Source organism: Ranitomeya imitator, chromosome 4, assembly GCF_032444005.1.
Source record: "Ranitomeya imitator isolate aRanImi1 chromosome 4, aRanImi1.pri, whole genome shotgun sequence".
In the NCBI taxonomy this organism is placed as follows: Eukaryota; Metazoa; Chordata; class Amphibia; order Anura; family Dendrobatidae; genus Ranitomeya; species Ranitomeya imitator.
Genome location: NC_091285.1, coordinates 140715807 through 140738842, shown reverse-complemented (window position 1 = coordinate 140738842; position 23036 = coordinate 140715807). Strand labels below are relative to the sequence as shown.

The 23036-nt window shown below is 41.9% G+C and overlaps 1 protein-coding gene across 1 annotated transcript in view; it reads right to left on the bottom strand.

Moving 5' to 3' along the window:
* Positions 1-6631: 6631 nt before the first annotated feature.
* F12 (coagulation factor XII) overlaps positions 6632-23036 on the bottom strand; it is a 172778-nt gene continuing 156373 nt past the window's right edge. Inside the window, exons 10-14 of the mRNA XM_069763973.1 lie at positions 21134-21431; positions 18765-18901; positions 13495-13635; positions 13266-13414; positions 6632-6933 (exon numbers count right to left, since the gene is read on the bottom strand). Of these exons, the coding sequence (XP_069620074.1) occupies positions 6778-6933; positions 13266-13414; positions 13495-13635; positions 18765-18901; positions 21134-21431 (881 nt within the window). The 3' untranslated portion in view covers positions 6632-6777. The remainder of the gene's footprint in view (positions 6934-13265; positions 13415-13494; positions 13636-18764; positions 18902-21133; positions 21432-23036) is intronic.

Below are 23036 nucleotides of genomic sequence, written 5' to 3'. Positions count from 1 at the left end.
TTGCTTGGCAACATAAAGTGCTCACTCTGACAAAAATGAACAAAGCATAGATTAGCTCTTGGCTTTTCTGCACCACCAGATAACAGCAGCACATAAAGTGTTTTTAATGTTCAATATTTGAATGAGGCCCGCCAGTTGTTGCCTTCAAGGGCATATGGATAACTGGATGACCCTACTTATAATTTTTTTCTTGTTTTGCAATTTATGAGTCTATGAGTACATCAACTACACTTTCAAAATATTTTAATGAGGCCCACAAGTTGTTTATTTCAAGGGTCTGTGGATGACTTTATTATCCTCCTTATCAATTTTTCCTGGCTTTGCTTTGTGTGCAATGCCTTTAAGTGTTGAAATTCTACAACTACACTTTTTAAATTTTTTTATATGGAATTACAGTGGGTGCCTTGAAGGGTGTATGGAGGACCCTGCTTGTAATTTTTGACAGGTTTTGCACTTATTACATAGCCTTTATGGGACTAGGAGTACCACTATATGACAATTTGAAAAGAATGTGTATTATGCCTTCCTTAATCCAGGGTGTACCGGAGTCCTTAATTATGCTACTTCTTGCTTCCTTCAAAAATTACACAGAAATTTCCATTTCCATATTTTTTTTTTTTAAACCCTTATTAAAGTTTGCTTCATATACATGCCATAATAAAGGAACAAATGTTTCTTAACATTTTTTTTCCTATAAACAACAAGTTCTCTTTGATTTTCAATGTTTTATTGTCAGTCCTTAAAGTGAAGTAAAAGTGTTACACCATTGTTCTCAGTAGCAATCTGGGAGTCAGAAATACTGTTCTTCTTCCATTTAGCACTTTTTCCATTAATTCCAACATTTTCACTGCCCCCAGACCTCCTTGAAGTGCCTGCCGGAAAAATGCTCAGATTTCCTATTGACTCCCATTATACACGTACACACATATATATATACACTGCTCAAAAACATAAAGGGAACACTTAAACAACAGAATATAACTTAAAGTAAATCAAACGTCTGTGAAATCAAACTGTCTACTTAGGAAGCAACACTGTTTGACAATAAATTTCACATGCTGTTGTGCAATTGGGATAAACAACAGATGGAAATTATTGGCAATTATGAAGACACACTCAATAAAGGAGTGGTTCTGCAGGTGGGGACCACAGACCACATCTCAGTACCAATGCTTTCTGGCTGATGTTTTGGTCACTTTTGAATGTTGGTTCTGCTTTCACACTCGTGGTAACATGAAACGGACTCTACAACCCACACAAGTGTCTCAGGTAGTGCAACTCATCCAGGATGGCACATCAATGCAAGCTGTGGCAAGAAGGTTTGCTGTGTCTGTCAGCGTAGTGTCAGAGGCTGGAGGTGCTACAAGGAGACAGGCCAGTACACCAGGAGAGGGCCATAGGAGGGCAACAACCCAGCAGCAGGACTGCTACTTCAGCCTCTGGGCCAGGAGGAACAGGAGGGGCACTGCCAGAGCCCTGCAAAATGACCTCCAGCGGCCCACAAATGTGTATATGTCTGCACAAACAGTTAGAAACCAACTCCATGAGGATGGTCTGAGTGCCCGACATCCACAGATGGGGGTTGTACTCACAGCCCAACACCGTGCAGGACGCTTGGAACTTTCCACAGAACACCAGGATTGGCAAATTCGCCACTGGCGCCCTGTGCTCTTCACAGATGAAAGCAGGTTCACACTGAGCACATGTGACCGACATGACAGTCTGGAGATGCCATGGAGAGCGATCTGCTGCCTGCAGCATCCTTCAGCATGACCGGTTTGACAGTGGGTCAGTAATGGTGTGGGGTGGCATTTCTTTGGAAGGCCACACAGCCCTCCATGTGCTCGCCAGAGGTAGCCTGACTGCTGTTAGGTACCGAGATGAGATCCTCAGACCCCTTGTGAGACCATATGCTGGTGCGGTTGGCCCTGGGTTCCTCCTAATGCAGGACAATGCCAGACCTCATGTGGCTGGAGTGTGTCAGCAGTTCCTGCAAGATGAAGGCATTGAAGCTATGGACTGGCCCTCCCATTCCCCAGACCTGAATCCGATTGTACACATCTGGGACATCATGTCTCGCACCATCCACCAACGTCGCTGGCAGCCGACTTCAGCGTGCAAGTGAAGGGAGCTCATGATGTTACTGCCATGTGCCCCCACATTCATGGGCCCGATTGTAGTCATGACCTCTGCATCCGCCGTCATTACGCCCTTGTTTGTTAGTGATGACAGCTTTAAGATGCCTCTTGTATAGAGAAACTATGTATTACTCAAGTCTGATTGTGGCCTATTCTTCCCCACAAACACTCTTCAATGTCCAGTGGGATCCTTCTATGAACTCTGAGCTTTAGTTCCCTCCATAAATTTCCTATTCGATTCAGGACAGGTGATTGGCTGAAGCATTGTAGCAGCTTTATTTTCTATCTCTGAAACCAATTGAGGGTTTCATGGGCTCTGTGTTTGGAATCATTGCCTTGCTGAAATGTCAACCCTCGTTTCATTAACCTGGTAGACGGCAGCAGTTTTTTTCAAAAAGTCTCAGTTCATTTTTGCATTAGTCCTTCCTTCAATTATATGAAGTTTGCTAGAACCGTATGCAGAAAATCAGCCCCAGATCATGATGTTTCCACCTCCATACTTCACTGCTGGTATCTGGTTTTTGGAGCGGCATTCAGTGCCTTCTGGCCTCCAAACATGGTGTGTATTATGGCATCCTAAGAGTTTAATCTTTGGCTCATATGACCAGTCTATATTCTTCCACTATTTCACAGGGTTGTCCAAATGTTATTTACGCAACGAACTTGAACATCCTTTTTATTCAGCAATGGAGTCTTGCATGGTGAACGTGCATACAGGCCATGGAGGTTGAGTGTATTACTTATTATTTTCTTTGAAACAATTGCATCTGCTGATTCCAGATCTTTCTGTAGCTCACAACAGGTGGTCATTGGCTGTTGGACAACTCTTCTGATGATTCTTTTCACTCCCCTGTCAGAAATTTTGCAGCAAGCGCCTAGTCATGGGCAGTTTATGGTGAAATGATGTTCTTTCCACTTCTAGATTATGGCTCAAACAATGCTCACTAGAACCTTCAGTAATTTAGAAATTCTTCCGTAACTAATGCCATCAGTATGTTTTGCAACAATAAGGTTGCGAAGGGTTTGAGACAGCTCACTGGTTTTACCCATCACAAGATGTGCCACTTTTTTATAGTCCGTCAGTTGAACCAATGCTGATATTAGTTTTTACAAAATGGCTTGCTTACTAATTACTAATAGATTTAAGCACACTTTGCATGGCTTTTTGTACATCTCTTTCTTCATGTGTTGAGTACATTTTCCCTGTTTCATTTGCAATTGTTATGCATAACTTAATTTGTGGACATCCATGGTTTGATTTCTTTGCCTCTGTGGATTGTATGGATTTTTATTGACATCTGGTAAGAATTTCATGTCAATAGTACCTTTAGGGTATGTTTCCAAATGGCATATTTGCTGCGGATTGGATGCTGCGTACAACCGCAGCATCCAATCCGCAGCGCCCAGATGTTACAGCATCGTTATTACAGGTCATTGTCTCGCAATGCATTATTGGGAACGGGAGCTGTGGGCAGCATCGCGAGCATCAGGAAGGCCGCAGGAAGGCTGCGGGGGACTCCGGAAGGTAAGCATATTTTTTTTTAAATTATTTTTTACCTGTGTTGTGTTGTGTATGCGAAGACGCATACAAAACGTGTGCACATAGCCTCGATGGATCCGTGACAAAAAAGGGACCCAGTGCATCCGTTTTTTACAATCTGCATAGGATCCGTCTTTTCAACATTTTGATGGATTGTGACTGATTGTAAAAAATAGAAGTGTGAAAGAGTCCTTAAGCCAGGGTCAGACTAGCGTATGGCATCTGATGTGAGACCGCAGCGTTCAGCTGCATAGAAATACTTGCAGCCACACACTCCGGTCCCGAGTGCCAGCGGCAGTGCCGGATATTGAGGTGCGAGACTCGTGCAAGTTTCTAGTGTGACCACGGCCTTAAATGCAATATCTGTTTAATTAAAAAAAATGGAAAAAAATGGCGTGGGTTTTCAGCGCAATTTTCCAAACCAGAGAGGGAAAGCCAGCAACTGGGGGCCGATGTTTATAGCCTGGGAAAGGGGTAATACCCATGGAGCTTCCCAGGCTATTAATATCACCTCACAGTTGTATATTTAGCCTTTACTGGCTATTAAAAAAGGGGAGCCCCCCAAAAATGATGTGGGGTCCCCAATAATTTACAACCAGAAAAGGCTATGCAGACAGCTGCGGGCTGATATTAATAGTCTAGGAAGGGGCCATGGATATTGCTCCCCCACCTGGCTACAAACACCAGCTCTCAGCCACCTCAGAAATGGCGCATCTCTAAGATGCGCCAATTCCAGCACTAAGCCTCTCTCATCCCACTTGCCCTGTAGCCGTGGCAAGTGGGGTAATAGTTGTGGGGTTGATGTCACCTTTGTATTATTTGGTGACATCAACCCCACAGCTTAGTAATGAAGAGGTGTCAATAAGACACCTATCCATTACTAATCCTATAGTTGTTACATGTTAAATAAAGGCAAAGCCAGAATAAAGTATTTTAATGAAATAAAACACCACACAGTTTCCCATATTTATTATACTCCTAATTCCTGCAACGCCCTCGTTCTCCTGCAAAAAAAAGAAAAATAAATCAACACAAATACTCCCTGTGCCGATGCAATCCACTTAATAATGAGTGTCCCATGACGATCTCCCATGTAGAGCTGTCCCATTGGGAGATGTAACTGCTCTACAGGGGGCCTATGATTATACACTGACTGGATATTATACTCCTGCAGTGTATCATCAGAGTTTGTGCTCTAATTTTGTGGAACTACAGCTGTGTGAGAATTTTCTCATGCAATGGTGCCGCAAGTGACCGGATGAACTCTGGTGACCTCTAGGCGGAGTGATACAGTGCGGGAGGATACCTTCTGTCTCTGTAGTACCGGAGCCTATGCAGAGCGGTCACATCTCCCAATGTGACAGCTCTAAATGGGAGATTGTTGTGGGACACTCGTTATTACATGGATTACATCGGAACAGGGAGTATATTGTTGTGTTTATTATTTAATTTTTTTGCAGGCAATAGAGGGCATTGTGGATTAGCTGTTTGGTGAATATGTACTGTATGTGTATATGTGTTTTTCTTTACTATTCAACACAGTAGCCGGATGATGGGACTACTATCCCATCATCGGCTAATGCTGTCACTGTTCTATGTGACAGCAGACATAGCTGGATGAGACTAGTAGTCTCATCGGACGATGCCTGCCTACAGACAGACACACACCCAGACCCCCGCAGACACACACGCACACAAGACACCCACAGACACGCACATCATCTTCGCACACACATAGTCTCCACCCACACACTCTTTCTCCTCTCTATCTGCAGCTTTTTTCGCATTCACATCCGCAGCAAATCTGCAAATCTTTTTACATCTGTGGTTTTGCTGTGACCTTGACTGACTCAATGGAAGTCAAGAGATGCAGAAACGCTGCAGATCCGCAAGAATAATTGACATGCTGCGGAAAATAAAACTCTGCAAATCCAAGTGGATTTTTCCGCAGCATGTGCACACCAATTCTAGATTTCCCATTGATTAACATTGCTTGTGCACTACACTGCAGATTTGATGCAATTCCACGCATCCAAAAACACTGCGGATCAGCATCAAAATCAGCAACGTGTGCACATAGGCTTAGAAACAGATTTACTTAGAAATTTGGTGATGTACGCAATGCTTCTTTCACCCGCTGTGTGTGTATAATATATATATTTATTTATTTAATGTTTCCACCGAAAATAAGACCCACCCTGGAAATAGGCTAATAGAGTAATTTTATAGGATTTTTGGATTATAGCAAATACGACCCTGACTGTAGTACAGGTTGAGAGCATTACAGGTATATATACTGTTGTACATGTGGAGAGCAGTGAATGCAGTATAGTACAAGTAGAGAGCAGTTCAGGTGCATACACTGTAGTACAGGTGGAAAACAGTACAGGTTCATATACTGTATCCCTAGCCTTGTCCAGGCGCTAACTAAACAGTACAGACCCTGACTACTTCAGACACCATTTGAGCTAGCACCAGTTCAGTTAAACAAAACTGCTATCGTCCATTTCAACAACTGATACTTGTGGTTTGATGCACATGTCCTGTGCAGACTCTTCTCAGAGAGATTCTAGCTGGTCTCTCTCTTCAGCACCAAGACACATCTAGTTTGCTCAGCTCCCCCAGCAAACTGGCATAGATGACCACCTAGCATGCTTACGTGTAGACCTATCCAGGTGCACCTAATCAGAGCCTACAGAGCTAGGATTTAATCCTAGCCTACCCAGCATTGCTACAACACCCATTCCAATCCTTGACTTACCATATTCTTCAGTATAACCCAACTGCTCTGAATATATTGTTATTCACAGTTCTTGGTGGTATGCAATTGTGGAGGTAGCCCTAGTTACAAATGCTGTAATACATGTGAGAAATATATGTTTCCTTGTTATTGGAACATAATGTTGTAGCTGTAGTTCTATCAACAAGTTATTACCACATAACACTATTTTTTCATGACACACCTTGTTTATTACATAACATATCTAACAGAGTAAACCAGTTATAATAAGATTTCAATTTTTGGATGTCCTGAATTAACAGATTAAAAATGAGCTATTGAGGATTGTGGAGAAAGATAAGATGTACATAAGATGTTCCTCAGACGATGTTGGCAAGGATCCAATTGATATATTTGGACACATCTGTATACACACCAGGTTTATTCTCCTCCGCACAGCCCGAACCCCAGCTTACAATGCCAAATACATTTACTTTATTATCTACTTCACATATCAGAGGTCCTCCTGAGTCACCCTGTAGGTATAAAGGTTTCCTAGTTAGTAATAATCTTGTAATATATGATAATAGAGAGGACATTTAGATCATAGCAAGACTAATTGTCCCTTTACAAGAGGCAAATTGAGTTTAATAGACTGGCTGGTCTGGAGGCCATTGTGGAACTTAATAACCATATGGAAACAGTGGAAAGTCAAAGGGTTATGGACAAAAATTATACTATAGTATTAAAGGGGTTTTCCAACAAACAAAGTTAATTTTAAAGTCGATTTTAATCAATACATCTTGAAATAATAATAATTTTCACAATTAAATGTGTTTAAAAAGAAATGTTCCTGTGCTGAGATAATCTTATCAACGTGCCCTTGCAGTGTGCTGTGTAATGGCTTGGTCTGACCATGCAGGAACATGGTCACACCACAATTCAAGGGCAGGATTGGAAGAAAAAGAGAGGATACAGATAGCACAGTATGGGATTACAAATTATTCTTTTTGTGAGGTAAAACATTTCCCTGCCTGTTTTTAACAAATGTTTTACCTCACAGAAAGAGTCGACGGTGATCCCCTGCTGTCCTGTCTGTATACTCTTGCTTCCTCCCCTGGCCAGTAGTTGTAGTATGACAATGTTCCTGCACGGTCAGACACAGCCATTACACAGTACACAGCAGGGGCACATTTATAAGATTATCTCAGCACAGGAACATTGTTTAAACACATCCAATTGAGGGACTTATTATTCCAAGATTTATTGATTAAAATGAACTTTGTTCATGAGAAAATCCCGTTAAGACAAGAATAGCCACCACAGAAGCACTGCAAAATGCCTAGATATCCATCCACCTTAGAAATACAATGTGAAAAAATACACTGCATGGTATATGTTTCTATGCAGTAAACCTCTGTATTAGAAAGTGCAGTCTGCAATGCTTTCCTGTACAGTAAAACAAATGGTGTGCGGATGCAAATTTGCCAGAGGCCAAAAGAACATGCTTTTGGCCTAAGGGTACCGTCACACAGTGGCATTTTGATCGCTACGACGGCACGATTCGTGATGTTCCAGCGATATCCTTATGATCTCACTGTGTCTGAAACCCTACTGCGATCAGGGACCCCGCTGAGAATCGTACGTCGTAGCAGATCGTTTGAAACTTTCTTTCGTTGCTGGATCTCCCGCTGACATCGCTGAATCGGCGTGTGTGACGCCGATTCAGCGATGTCTTCACTGGTAACCAGGGTAAACATCGGGTTACTAAGCGCAGGGCCGCGCTTAGTAACCCGATATTTACCCTGGTTACCATCCTAAAAGTAAAAAAAACAAACACTACATACTTACCTTCCGTGTCTGTCCTCCGGCGCTGTGCTTCTCTGCACTGGCTGTGAGCGCCGGCCAGCCGGAAAGCACAGCAGTGACATCACCGCTCTGCTCTACGGCTGACCGGCGCTGACAGTGCAGAGGTAAGCAGAGCGCCGGAGGACAGACACGGAAGGTAAGTATGTAGTGTTTGTTTTTTTTACGTTTACGCTGGTAACCAGGGTAAACATCGGGTTACTAAGCGCGGCCCTGCGCTTAGTAACCCGATGTTTACCCTGGTTACCCGGGGACTTCGGGATCGTTGGTCGCTGGAGAGCGGTCTGCGTGACAGCTCTCCAGCGACCACACATCGACGCTGCAGCGATCGACATCATTGTCGTATCGCTGCAGCATCGTTTCAGTGTGACGATACACTTAGTCCGGTGACTTGTGCACTATGGAAACATTACCATATACATTGGGAAAAGCTCTTGTCGTATACAGTATGACCACATATACAGTGTGTACTTAGCCTAATATATGGTATAAACTTATGGTGTTTTTATACTGCAATTGCTGGCCACAACTTGTTAGCTGGCTGACGGTCATTTAATAGCCTGTTCATACAGGCAGAACCAGCTTCAGATGCGTACTGTAATAGATTGTTCATTGCAAATAGGTTGCCACTGTTCTCGGCAGCACAAGTCCTGATTACACAGAACAATGTGCTGTTGAGAACCATGCTCTTTTGAACAGCCTAAAACAGAATTTCACTCTACGATAGGTAATCAGCACCCAGTTTAGACTGGACTTTTATCGTGAAAAGAGCATTCCTAGAATCATGTAGTGTAAATTGATCTATATACTGGACAGTCTACAGACATGCCAGTTGTATCAAACACAATGGCCCACTTTGATTAATTTGCTGCATCTTAAAATTGTCTGGTCTAAGTTTTAGCTATCTGGTGGCTCATACTACATTGTTCAGACTGGCCACAGGTCTTCTTACCTGAGCATGACAGCCTAATAGAAATACAAGAAGATTTGATGCACTGGTCAAGAGACTCGCGGACAGTCTGTACAGGGAGGTTATGACAGCAATTGAGGATAATGGGTTTTTGGTGGCTTCATGTTTGATTTTTCTCAAATCTTTGGCAGTTAATGTGCATTAACATGTCTTTTGCAACCATGTTGACTGACTATTTCCAACACAACTTTTGATGGTTCTAATTTCATGGCCGCAATATCTTAGCAATTTCAACAGTACTGCATCCCTCTGGAAGAATTTAAATATGCAAATTGCCTCTTCAGAGTGGACTAATGCCACCTGTTAGATGTAGCAAGCCTAAAAGTCAATATCGACCCATTAAAGAGCCTTGCCATATGTTTTATGATTAAAGTCAAACCAGAATTCGAATTTGCAAACAGTGTTTTGAAGTGTTGCCCCTCATCAGTTCAAAGTATGAGAACTAATTTAGGTATATGAGAAGCTTCTGACTGGGATCTAAGAGATAATATTTCTCTTTGTAGAAAGTTATATGCATGGCATTCCAGTGTGAGGATTCTTAAGGTACCTTCACACTGAACGATATCGCTAGCGATCCGTGACGTTGCAGTGTCCTGGCTAGCGATATCGTTCAGTTTGACACGTAGCAGCGATCAGGATCCTGCTGTGATGTCGTTGGTTGCTGCAGAAAGTCCAGAACTTTCGTTGCTGGACTCCCTGCAGACATCGCTGAATCGGCGTGTGTGACGCCGATTCAGCGATGTCTTCGCTGGTAAACAGGGTAAACATCGGGTTACTAAGCGCAGGGCCGCGCTTAGTAACCCGATGTTTACCCTGGTTACCAGCGTAAACGTAAAAAAAACAAACACTACATACTTACCTTCTGCTGTCTGTCCCCGGCGCTGTGCTTCTCTGCTCTGGCTGTGAGCGCCGGCCAGCCGGAAAGCACAGCGGTGACGTCACCGCTCTGCTTTCCGGCCGCTGTGCTCACAGTCAGTGCAGGAAAGCACAGCGCCGGGGACAGACAGCAAAGGCAAGTATGTAGTGTTTGGTTTTTTTACGTTTACGCTGGTAACCAGGGTAAACATCGGGTTACTAAGCGCGGCCCTAACCCGATGTTTACCCTGGTTACCAGTGGACTTCGGGATCGTTGGTCGCTGGAGAGCGGTCTGTGTGACAGCTCTCCAGCGACCAAACAGCGACGCTGCAGCGATCGACATCGTTGTCGGTATCGCTGCAGCGTCACTGAGTGTGAAGGTACCTTTATAAGCCATGCAATGCTCTTTGCTTCTTCAGAAAGGAAGAAGACTAGATCTCTATTACCACCTATTGAAAGGAGCACTCCTGAAAGTCAATATTGACCCTTTGATGAGCCTTGCCATATGACTTTGGATAAAACCAAACCAGAATCTCAATTTGCAGACAGTATTTCAGTGTGTTGCCCCTTGTTAGTACAAAGTATGAGATCTGATGCTCTCTACACAATGAGCATGGCTGTAATTTCTACCCAGCACACTGACTGATAGCCAGCTCTACACACACAATCAGTAGAGCAGGCTGCCAATCAATGTGCAGGGGGACTGATCACTCATGTTCACTGTATGGAGAGCAGTGGCTGTAACGGTTCCCTACAATGCCACGATGCCTGGAAACAAGCTGCTGCAGGGAGAACAAATCTTCATTTGCTCCCTGTAGCAGCTCTTCCAGTAAGCCAAGCAGGATTTCAACACCATTTACTTGCAGATTATTGGCCGGCACTTTTGTGGCTGACAGTTTCTCTTTTATTGATCAGTATGGTGGTATTATTCAGTCACCACTGTATGTGCTGGTAATATATGATCATGGTATAGCAGCATTATTTGTCCCTTGTAAGTGATATTATTGGTATATTCGTGTTGGTATAGTGGGTTTTGTGCAGTAATAGGATGGTGGTTATATTCAGACACTATGTGATGGTAATATATGGTCATGGTGTGGTGGCATTATTTTGCCATTGTATAGTATATATTGTATAGTGACTAGAGTATTATTGCTAATATTAGTATTGGCATAGTGGGTTTTGCTCAGTAACAGTATAGTGATAGTATTTGTTATTTGGTGTCTCTATGACTATTATTTAGAAATATCATTCCCACTTGCGATGAAATCGGACGAATGCAATCCGATAAAAAAAATGGATTGAATGTTATTCTATGATTGTGTGTTCATCTGTGTTTTTTTCCAGCTTGGATCGATCACGATCAGACTGGAAAAAAGTTGCAGCATGCTGCGATTGTAATCAGAATTTGGATCGCATCCCGCAATAGAAGTCAATAGGTGCCAGAAAAAAATCACACTGCACTCGGACCATGTGAGTGATGTCCGATTTTTACACACCAATCGCATTTGAAAAGCTGGTAATTCATATGCGGGTACAGTAAAATTACACTGACAGGTGAGAATAGAATAGATAGAATAAATATATACACATAGAATACATAGATATATAGATGTCAGTTACTCACACACACACATATACAGTATATATGTATTTATATTACATAGATAGATAGATAAATAAATAGAAGAAAAGCCGGTAATTCAGCACCCGCAGTAGTGTAAAATCACAGCAGGATCCAACCGGATACAAGAAATGGATTACATACAGAAAATACATATAGAATAGGTAGAAAAATATAGATGTAATTGACAAATACAATTAGTACAGTGTGTGTGCAAATTACTGTACATGTATTTAATTAATTAAAGGTTTTTTTTTCATGAAAAAATGGCGTGGGCTCCCGCGTAATTTTCAAAAACAGCAGAGGGAAAGCCAGCGATTGGCGCCAATGTGTATAGCCTGGGAAGGGGGTAATACCCATGGAGCTTCCCAAGCTATTAATATCAGCTCACAACTGTATACTTAGCCTTTACTGGCTATGAAAGTGAGAGACCCCCCCAAAAAAATGATGTGGGGTCCCCCCATAATTAATAACCAGCAAAGGCTATGCAGACAGCTGCATGCTGATGCCTTGCTCTTCCCACTTGCCCTGTAGTGGTGGCAAGTGGGGTAATAGATATGTGTGTCACTGACATCTATATATATATATACATATATATATATATAGATATATATATTCTATGTGTATATATCTATTCTATTCTAACCTGTCAGTGAGATTTTACTGTACCCGTAGATGAATTGACAGATTTTCTTCTATCTATCTATCTATCTATCTATCTATCTATCTATCTATCTATCTATCTATTTTTCAATGTTTTGAAGAATATTTCTTTTGAAAATGATGTGTAAATGACTTAGAGAATTTCTCTATATAAATGCTCATGTTAAAATCGAATTGCAGTCCGATAGCAATCGCAATGCATTTGGATGTAAATCGGATGCTAGGTGTGAAAAATCAGATTGTACTCCCATAAAAAAGGCATGACACTCGCATGACACTTGCATTACACTCGTCCGACTCTCCTGCATCAAAATCGGACTGATATTAAAATCGCTAGTGTGTCCCCAGCCTTACTTGGAAAATGATCTTGTGTTTGGCCGATAAGTTAATCCAAAAAATATTTTTTAGAACATGATCAAATAACACCAATTATATAATGTCCACAAAATAATGTCAAGCAGAACTAAAATCATACCACCATAGATTTGAGTACTTGTTCTGTTTGTTATGCTAGGTATATAAAAGCGTTTCTTAAAGTGGAAAAATCCTTGAAGGCTGGGGCTACACGGTGACTTTAGCTGCAATACACATTGAGTGGCCAATGAAGTCACAATGCTGATGGTGCATCATGTAAGGCAGTATGGTTGTACTGCAACCAGCAAGCTGCCATAATTTGTAAGTCATAAAAAATCTAAATAATCCAAGTAGAGGGGCACTTGATGCCCTTCACAAGCACGCCAGGTTACTTTCCATCTGCAAAATGCATTTTGTTACATGCAATATTATACAATTGTAATGTAACTTTATCTTCCATCTGTGAAATATTCCTTTACTCTTTATTATCTGTTCAATAATAGAAAGATTATTGCAACGCAGTATCATCACTCACCTGGCATGCATCAACACCCCCTTCTAAGAAACCAGCACACATCATTCCTGGAAAAATCTGATTACCATGGACATTTGGAGACCGACAGACTGAACTAGGGATGATTGGCACATGTGCTTCCTGCAGAAATAATGCATAATGATCTGCTCCTGCAGACACAAACGGTTATGAGCATAAACACAGGCATGTTTCTGTAAAGCATCAATTGTTTATGGCGAGATGTTCTTACTCTCGTATTGATGGCCCCAACCGATCACTTCGCAGTGTTGATCATTTGTGGCACTTCTGTTGGCTTGGGGTAAACAGGCAGGTTGCACAAATTGTGAGAACTCAGCACAGGTCCCTTCTACATCCTGCAATTTGACTAGAGCTGTAAAATATATATATATTATAGTCAATGCAACTGATCAGACTTCAAGTCTTCATATAATTTACATCATCATGTAGCTTAGAGGGTCTCCGCCTTATAATTATAATCATGAACACAAACATTCTACGGTTAGCCACTGTCAGTAGTGCGATTGCTAGACCGTCACAAGAGATGCAAATTGCTGCAAAGGAGCAATCTAGGCTATGTGTGCACAGAATTTTTGGAGGATTCTTGTTTCAAGCTGATCATCTCCAAAATCCTCTTGAAAAACTCTTCCAATTCGATTCTGTGGGAAATCCACTTTGCTGTTATGAAAGTTTTTTGAGCGTTTTCTTTTCTGAAGATGTTTTGAAAAATGTCATAATTGAGGTTATGGGTTATACAAATTAAAGGCTGTGGGCATTAGATCCCTCACTGCAGATAACTGAGGGAGGTTGTCTGATAAAGAGCAGACAAGGAGTGTGTATACAGAGTAATTAACAGGTAGCTGTCAATATTTGATAACCATGTGGGCCAGCTGATGTGTTCCTGTATGCCTCCACTGGCACATAGATGTTAACCATGTGGGCCAGCTGATGTGTTCCTGTATGCCTTCACTGGCACATAGGTGATGACCATGTGGGCCAGCTGATGTGTTCCTGTAAGCCTCCCCTGGCACATAGGTGATGACCATGTGGGCCAGCTGATGTGTTCCTGTATGCCTCCACTGGCACATAGGTGATGACCATGTGGGCCAGCTGATGTGTTCCTGTATGCCTCCACTGGCACATAGATGTTAACCATGTGGGCCAGCTGATGTGTTCCTGTATGCCTCCACTGGCACGTAGGTGATAACCATGTGGGCCAGCAGATGTGTTCCTGTATGCTTTCACTGGCACATAGGTGATGACCATGTGGGCCAGCTGATGTGTTCCTGTATGCCTCCACTGGCACATAGGTGATAACCAAGTGGGCCAGCAGATGTGTTCCTGTATGCCTCCACTGGCACATAGGTGATAACCATGTGGGCCAGCTGATGTGTTCCTTTATGCCTCAACTGGCACATAGGTGTTAACCATGTGGGCCAGCTGATATGTTCCTGTATGCCTCCACTGGCACATAGGTGATAACCATGTGGGCCAGCTGATGTGTTCCTGTATGCCTTCACTGGCACATAGGTGATAACCATGTGGGCCAACTGATGTGTTCCTGTATGCCTCCACTGGCACATAGGTGTTAACCATGTGGGCCAGCTGATATGTTCCTGTATGCCTCCAATGGCACATAGGTGATAACCATGTGGGCCAGCAGATGTGTTCCTGTATGCCTCCACTGGCACATAGGTGTTAACCATGTGGGCCAGCTGATATGTTCCTGTATGCCTCCACTGGCACATAGGTGATAACCATGTGGGCCAACTGATGTGTTCCTGTATGCCTCCACTGACACATAGGTGTTAACCATGTGGGCCAGCTGATATGTTCCTGTATGCCTCCAATGGCACATAGGTGATAACCATGTGGGCCAGCAGATGTGTTCCTGTATGCCTCCAATGGCACATAGGTGTTAACCATGTCGGCCAGCTGATATGTTCCTGTATGCCTCCACTGGCACATAGATGTTAACCATGTGGGCCAGCTGATGTGTTCCTGTATGCCTCCACTGGCACATAGGTGTTAACCATGTGGGCCAGCTGCTATGTTCCTGTATGCCTCCACTGGCACATAGGTGATAACCATGTGGGCCAGCTGATATGTTCCTGTATGCCTCCACTGGCACATAGGTGATAACCATGTGGGCCAGCTGATGTGTTCCTGTATGCCTGCACTGTCACATAGGTATTAATCCGCTTGTGCAACTGTACTGCACAGACAGGACAAGGTAAAACAATATTTTAATTTGTTTATCATGATTCTAGTTTTATAGAATCCATGGACATATCAATGATTGGAGAGCCTAAAAATATGATCTACAACAGAAAGTATGGTAAAAACTCTTATCTCAGTGGAGAGAGGAATGCGGGTCTGGTGAGAACCTTTATAATATGCAAAAAAGGCAAATGCAATTCTGGGATGTATTAACAGAAGCATACAGTCTAGATCACGTGAAGTCATTATTGCCCTCTACTCCTCTTTGGTCAGACCTCACCTGGAATACTGTGTCCAGTTTTGGGCACCACATTTTAAAAAAAGACATCAACAAACTGGAGCAAGTTCAGAGAAGAGAAACCAGAATGTTGACTGGTCTGCAAACCATGTCCTATGAGGAACTGTCGCAGGATTTGGGAATGTTTAGCTTGCAAAAAAGAAGACTGAGAGGAGACTTAATAGCTGTCTACAAATATCTCAAGGGCAGTCACATTGTAGAAGGATCATCTTTATTCTCATCTGCTCAAGGAAAGACTAGAAGCAATGGGATGAAACTGAATGGGAGGAGACACAGATTAGATATTAGAAAAAACTTTTTGACAGTGAGGGTGATCAATGAGTGGAACAGGCTGCCACGAGAGGTGGTGAATTCTCCTTCCATGGAAGTTCTCAAACAGAGGCTGGACAGACATCTACTTGGGATGATTTAGTGAATCCTGCTTTGAGCAGGGGGTTGGACCAGGTGACCCAGGAGGTCCCTTCCAACTCTATCATTCTATGATTCTATGATTGTATGTTATCTAAAGAATATCCATATCAGACTCCAGGAGAACCAATGAGTATTGCAGATCTGTCCATATATCCCATTGCGTTTGCCTCCACCAGAAGCTCTCATGGATCGAATCCATAAGAAGTACGGTATCTTTATTTTTTCCAGTTTATTTTATACTGTTTTGCCAGTATGTATGTCCTTTTATTATTCCATATTTTGTAAATTTGTTAAGCACTGCACTGTTTTGTATGTTAACTAGAAACATAAGAAGTTTGTCTCTCTTTGTTCTAACATTCCCATTATCTCAAGGAGAGAAAATTTGCTTGGTTATGTTATCTTAAAAGTAGTGAATTATTCAGGAGCTTGGTAAAGCTGGGTGTGCATTGGTATCAGTGTGTTGCCCAGTGCAGGTGTCTGACTGCCTGGTAGGATGGAGAGTGGTGGCATCATAAAGTGTGGTGTGGATGTGAGGACTATCTGTGGGATTTGTTTCACTGATTGTTGAGCTATTGTGATAAGTGAGTGGGAAGCAAAGCACCTATTATGGTTGCGTTCGAGGCACGTGTCATGAACGAGTGGAGTTCGTGACATGCCTGGTGGAAAAAAGAAAGCATATGTCACTTCTTTGAAACGAATCTTGAGAACTAAGCAGCCAAAAGCTTGCAAACAACACTTTTAAAACTCGTCAAAAGTTTCCAAAAGTAGTTTCTGCTTGAAAAATTTAGGGTTTTTGACTGTCTCAAAAAAACTCTGTGTGTACATACAATAAACTTATGTGTTAGGGTATGTACATTCAACATATTTTTCAGTAGAATTCCATCATAAAACCTACCTGAGATGCCAATCAGAAAACATTGAAAAGATTATATGCATTCGTGTGGAAATATGACTTGCTGTTCATATGTTCAGATTTTTAAACATCACCTAATTGCTTCAAGTTTCTAAAAATGCTAGATGGTTAAAAAGAAGTGACCTGTCCACTCTTCTGGCATTTTCTGTTTGGAAGATGCTCTGTTCTTTATTATACATGTCAATGGGATAGCTAAAAGCATTTTGTCAGCATCTTTGCTTTAAAAAACACTAGCTGTTTCTTCATGATTCTATGAAGTGAAAAAATTATTGCAAAATTACAGTAAAACCATGACAAAACCCTCTAAAAAATATAATTCAAGGTTCGTAAACCCTGAAGTGATTAAAGGGAATCAGTCAGCAGGTTTTTGTTATATAATCTGAGGACAGCATGAGGTAGGGCTTAAAACACAGATTTCAATGATGTGTTGCTTATTCCACTGCATGACATTTACACAATGAAGGTTTTTTCACTCTGACATCATTGCCCAGACTAGTGGCCTTGTGCCAAGTCGTCTGACCACGCCCCTCCTCTGATAAGCAGCTTACTGTCCACAGACAATGCCCACAGAGAGACTGGTGGGGCGGGGTTAGCTCTCTGAGCCCTGATTCACTATACATCTAGGAACACTGATTGTATCACAATGGCTGCACTGAGTGAACTAAGTGATAAATCGCAAAAATCAGGGTCTCTTTCTCTACATTATGCCGCTCTCAGATGAGGTAGAAAAAAAAACCTGGTGACAGATATCTTTTAAAAGAAGTGACCTACTCATTCATCAGGTGACTTCCCAGAGGAAAATATGCAACAAAAACTGATGAAAAATGGATTCGGCACATTGATAATATCTGTCTGCTTTTTGCTCAGAAGAAGAAAACTGAGATGGACTCTGAATCTTAGAACTTATCCATGTCTGTTTTTTTCTTACAGCCACAGAAATGGACCATTTTTTTTTAAGAATGCTGGAATCAATTTTCACTTGTTTTTTGGTTAATGCACCCATTTTTACATGCATATATTGTAATCTGTCAGTGTACTGAGGGTGGAAAACACTCACGGCACAAGCATGACAACACTGATGTGTGAATATGACCTTAGGCTGGGCTCATGGTCTGTATACAGACTGCAATGCCTGGACTTACCACGCATCTCTCGACCTGAATTCACAGCCTCACAGTCTATGAGACTAAGTTGTGGGTGGATAGACCCACTATCAATCCAGGCATTGTAGTCCATATACGGACCATGAAATACAATCATGTGAACGCAGGCTTATACTACTGTTAAGAATGGGGCTACATGGCAACATTGACTCATGGGGTTGGATTCATCCGACTTGCTTGTCACTCATATTGCGCTGTGTGGTAGCAGCGACACCTAGCAAATTTTGGCCGTTTGACAAATGGCTAAAGTCGCCATGCAATGCCAGCCTAAATGTCTGTGGACACTCATTATTATTGAATTTAGGTGTTTCAGCCATACGCAGAACAAACTGAGGCATAAAATCAAGCACACAGCCATATAGTCTCCATACACATTGGACTACAAATCATTGGGCTCCAAGAAACTGCCGATCTGCCAGATTGTCCCTGGCCTAATGTAAGAGCTGCATCACTTGTGTCATATTATTCCAGCAGCTACCTGGCTCCTTACATCATACCTATATCATTCAGATATGTCTCATCAGAATAGGCTTTATGGAGAATGTATTTCTGCACTGAGAACATGGCAGTCCGATAGTCTGACGTGTTGAACACATTCTGTCCTAGGACCACACTGATCCTGTTCACACCGGGTCTGTAAAAAATGACAGCGTTTTCAACATCAATATAAACATTTTGTTACTGTGAGCATCTAAGTCAGCTTATGCAAATAAACCTGAAGGAAGGAGCTGTGAGAATAAAGTATTTTATATCATGCCAATGATTTCCAAAAATTGGACCCAGTGGCAAGTATATTGTCAGCCATCTTCACGAGCTGATAAACATGAACGAGAGTTTGTAGGACGGCTCTTTCCCGATCATCTGCCAGAGAAAACATGTTGCAATCACAGAAGAGTAAAAGAGAGGGATTTGATTATCTATGCATAAAAATCATCGTTATTGGTAGCTGATCCCTACATATGAACAGTGGACATGCTCCAGGCAACACATTCTGTATATAATGGCAGATTAACTCGGACAATCTATGTTTTATTCTCAGCTGTATTTGGCATAATGAAAAATTTGCAGCAGTGTAAAAAAAAACAAAAAAAAAACTTGATCTTTCATCCTTTCTCTCCTGCAAGTGCTGCTCTCAGCCGAGAAGGACAGAAGGGATGAATGGCGGCTTCAGCACCACACACAGGGGACAGCACTTACTGTAGCGCTGTGGTCCACAGGCGGCACACGGATGGCACATGGACAGCATCCGTGTGCGGTACGTGTTTACACGGACCCATTGACTTTAATGGGTCCGTGTGATCCGTGCGCTCCCACGAACACTGACATGTCTCCGTGTTTTGCAAATGGACACACCGTGAAAACACGCTGACATGTGCAGAGACACATTTATTTTAATGTGTCTACATGAGTCAGTGTCTCTGGTACGTGAGGAAACTGTCACCACACGTACCGGAGCCACTGACGTGTGATCCCAGCCTAGGGCTGCATTTACAAACTGCAGCAACCCATCCTGCTGAAGTTTTCTTACCGTTTCCCTGTACAATCACTTTATCTTGCAGGAAAACAGCTGGGGAAAACTGCAGAGGCACACGGCTGTTGAGGTTTCCAGCCATAGTGTGACCGCTCCATTCGAACAGGCCACTAATGACTTGAACATAGTTCATCGGGACTCATTATAGTTTGAATTTGACAAGTGTAAATAGGCGATAAGTTACATTTATGAATAATGCGTTTGAAATAGTTAAAATTCACGATCCCAGTATTGAAAAAATAGCCAAATTTATCAAATATCCAAGAGTGACAAACGTATGAAACATCAAAGCAGTACACTGATGCATTTGGCAACACAGCCACAAGCCATACTGACTTTAAAAATTCCCTTGTGTCCATCCACTGCACACAGAATCAAACGGTAATGCAACCAATGCTAACAAGAGAGAGGGATGAGAGCACGCACATACTGACCCTGCCGGAACCAAGTGAGTGCGGGCACACGGTGTCGGTGTGTTCTCATCCCTGTCTACGGTCTGCATCAGTCACCCATTACTGCGTGATCTTGTGTACATCAAACATTCACTGCAGACAGGAGAGCGGGATGAGAATGTGCTTGCACACACTGACACTGTATGTTTGCTCTTCTCCTTCAGTGTCAGTGTGTGAAGGGCTGAGGCATCAAGTCAGGCAGTGCTCTAAAGCAATGGCGGTCAATCAACCTTAAAGGGAGGTATGAAGGATTTTAATTGAGGGGTAGAACAGTGTACTGAGCCTTTGGGTATGGCAAAAGTGCACCAAGGACCCAACATTTATATATTCAATAAAACATTTTTTTTATGTAAAATGAAATAAGTAAATTGTATACTACTAATAAGTGTGATTATTATAGGGGCTAAGTCCCATACATGAATGCATAAATGGTTTAATGTGAGTTTTGGAGATACAGATTTTTGTGAAAAATATGGACCAAATCATCACTATTTGTCCATAAAGTGGCTGCAAATAAGAAAACTGTATGACCTATCATCATTTTGTGATGAGGAATACTGCTTGAACTACCGGAGTAAATGGAGTTACAGAGGGAATACACAACCTATATTCCATTCTCTTGTGATTGCTGATAGTCCTAGCACTCACACTCCCGACAATCAGAAGCTTGTGACTTACTATATCTTGATTGGTGATAAAGCAGTTTTCCTCAAATCAAAATGTAAGTTAAAACCCAATAGCATAACTTCTATATTTATATCATTTTGACCCTTATATTGTTGAACAATCCAGAATACTTTCTCACAATACAATATTTAACTTGAGAATAAAATTAAAGCACAACTTTTTGTGATAAATGACTTGATATAAATGTTAATCTTACCTACGATCCAAACAATGAGCTGCAGTTAAAACCCAACACGAGGAGATGAGAGTCCCTCCACAAAAGTGTCCCCCAATATAGAGGGCAGCCATATAAGGATGAGATGCTGGCAGTGCAACCCATCCGCCTACAATACGTGGTGTTATCGATGGGCTTTTCCGAAATGTCCTCCCACAGTCTGCAGGTAAGCCTCCGGTGGGATCCTTAGGTACTGCTGTAGTGACTGGAGGTCTAGTGGCAGATGGCATGAGTTGGGTTGTAGGTTTGGGTTGAATGCTTGGTGAAGATGAAGTACTTGCTGCAAAGACACAAAAATGTCATCATTTGTTGAAAAAACTTGTCATTGTTGAAAGTGCTGGTTAGAGCCATTCAGGTGAACCTTTTTAGATGTTGGAGATTTTGTTTTTATATTATTTAGGAGATATTTAGGTTGCAGTAAGATTGTCATTGGAGCTCTTTTGATATTATACATTGATGGAGATCAAAATGTTCTTTTAGGCTCCTTTATCATGTTGTGTGTTTATAAACACTGTGACCAGTGTTAAAGAACTTTATTGTTCGAAACGTGTATGGTTCTTTTTATACATCACCCCCTATTTTATATTTGCAATGTTGTCTGAGACGTCCTAATTGATTTTGCCCTATTTTAGAAAGAATTCTTCCAAATAAAGCCGAATGAAATATTTTTAGTAACATAGTGATTAAGGTTGAAGGAAGACTTTAAGTCCATCTAGTTCAACCCTTAGCCTAACCTAACATGCCCTAACATGTTGATCCAGAGGAAGGCAAAGAAAAACCATGTGGCAAAGAGTAAGCTCCACACTGGGAAAAAAAAATTCCTTCCCGACTCCACATACGGCAATCAGACTAGTTCCCTGGATCAACCCCCTATCAAGGAATCTAGTATATATACCCTGCAACATTATACTTTTCAAGAAATGTATCCAGTCCCCTCTTTAATTTAAGTACTGAATCACTCATTACAACATCATATGGCAGAGAGTTCCATAGTCTCACTGCTCTTACAGTAAAGAATCCGCATCTGTTATTATGCTTAAACCTTCTTTCCTCCAGACGTAGAGGATGCCCCCTTGTCCCTGTCTCAGATCTATGATTAAAAAGATCATCAGAAAGGTCTTTGTACTGTCCCCTCATATATTTATACATTAACATAAGATCACCCCTTAGTCTTTGTTTTTCAAAACTAAATAGCCCCAAGTGTAATAACCTATCTTGGTATTGCAGACCCCCCAGTCCTCTAATAACCTTGGTCGCTCTTCTCTGCACCCGCTCTAGTTCAGCTATGTCTTTCTTATACACCGGAGACCAGAACTGTACACAGTATTCTAAGTGTGGTCGAACTAGTGGCTTGTATAGAGGTAAAATTATGTTCTCCTCATGAGCATCTATGCCTCTTGTAATACATCCCATTATTTTATTTGCCTTTGTAGCAGCTGCCTGACACTGGCCACTAAATGTGAGTTTGTCATCCACCCATACTCCCAGGTCTTTTTCATTGACGGTTTTGCCCAGAGTTTTAGAATTAAGCACATAGTTATACATCTTATTACTTCTACTCAAGTGCATGACCTTACATTTATCCCCATTAAAGCTCATTTGCCATTTATCAACCCAAGCTTCTAGTTTACATAAATCATCCTGTAATATAAAATTGTCCTCCTCTGTATTGATTACCCTGCAGAGTTTAGTGTCATCTGCAATTATTGAAATTCCACTCTGTATGCCCCCTACAAGGTCATTAATAAATATGTTAAAAAGAAGAGGGCCCAATACTGACCCCTGTGGTACCCCTCTGCTAACCGCGACCCAGTCCGAGTGTGCTCCATTAATAACCACCCTTTGTTTCCTATCCCTGAGCCAGCTCTTAACCCACTTACACATA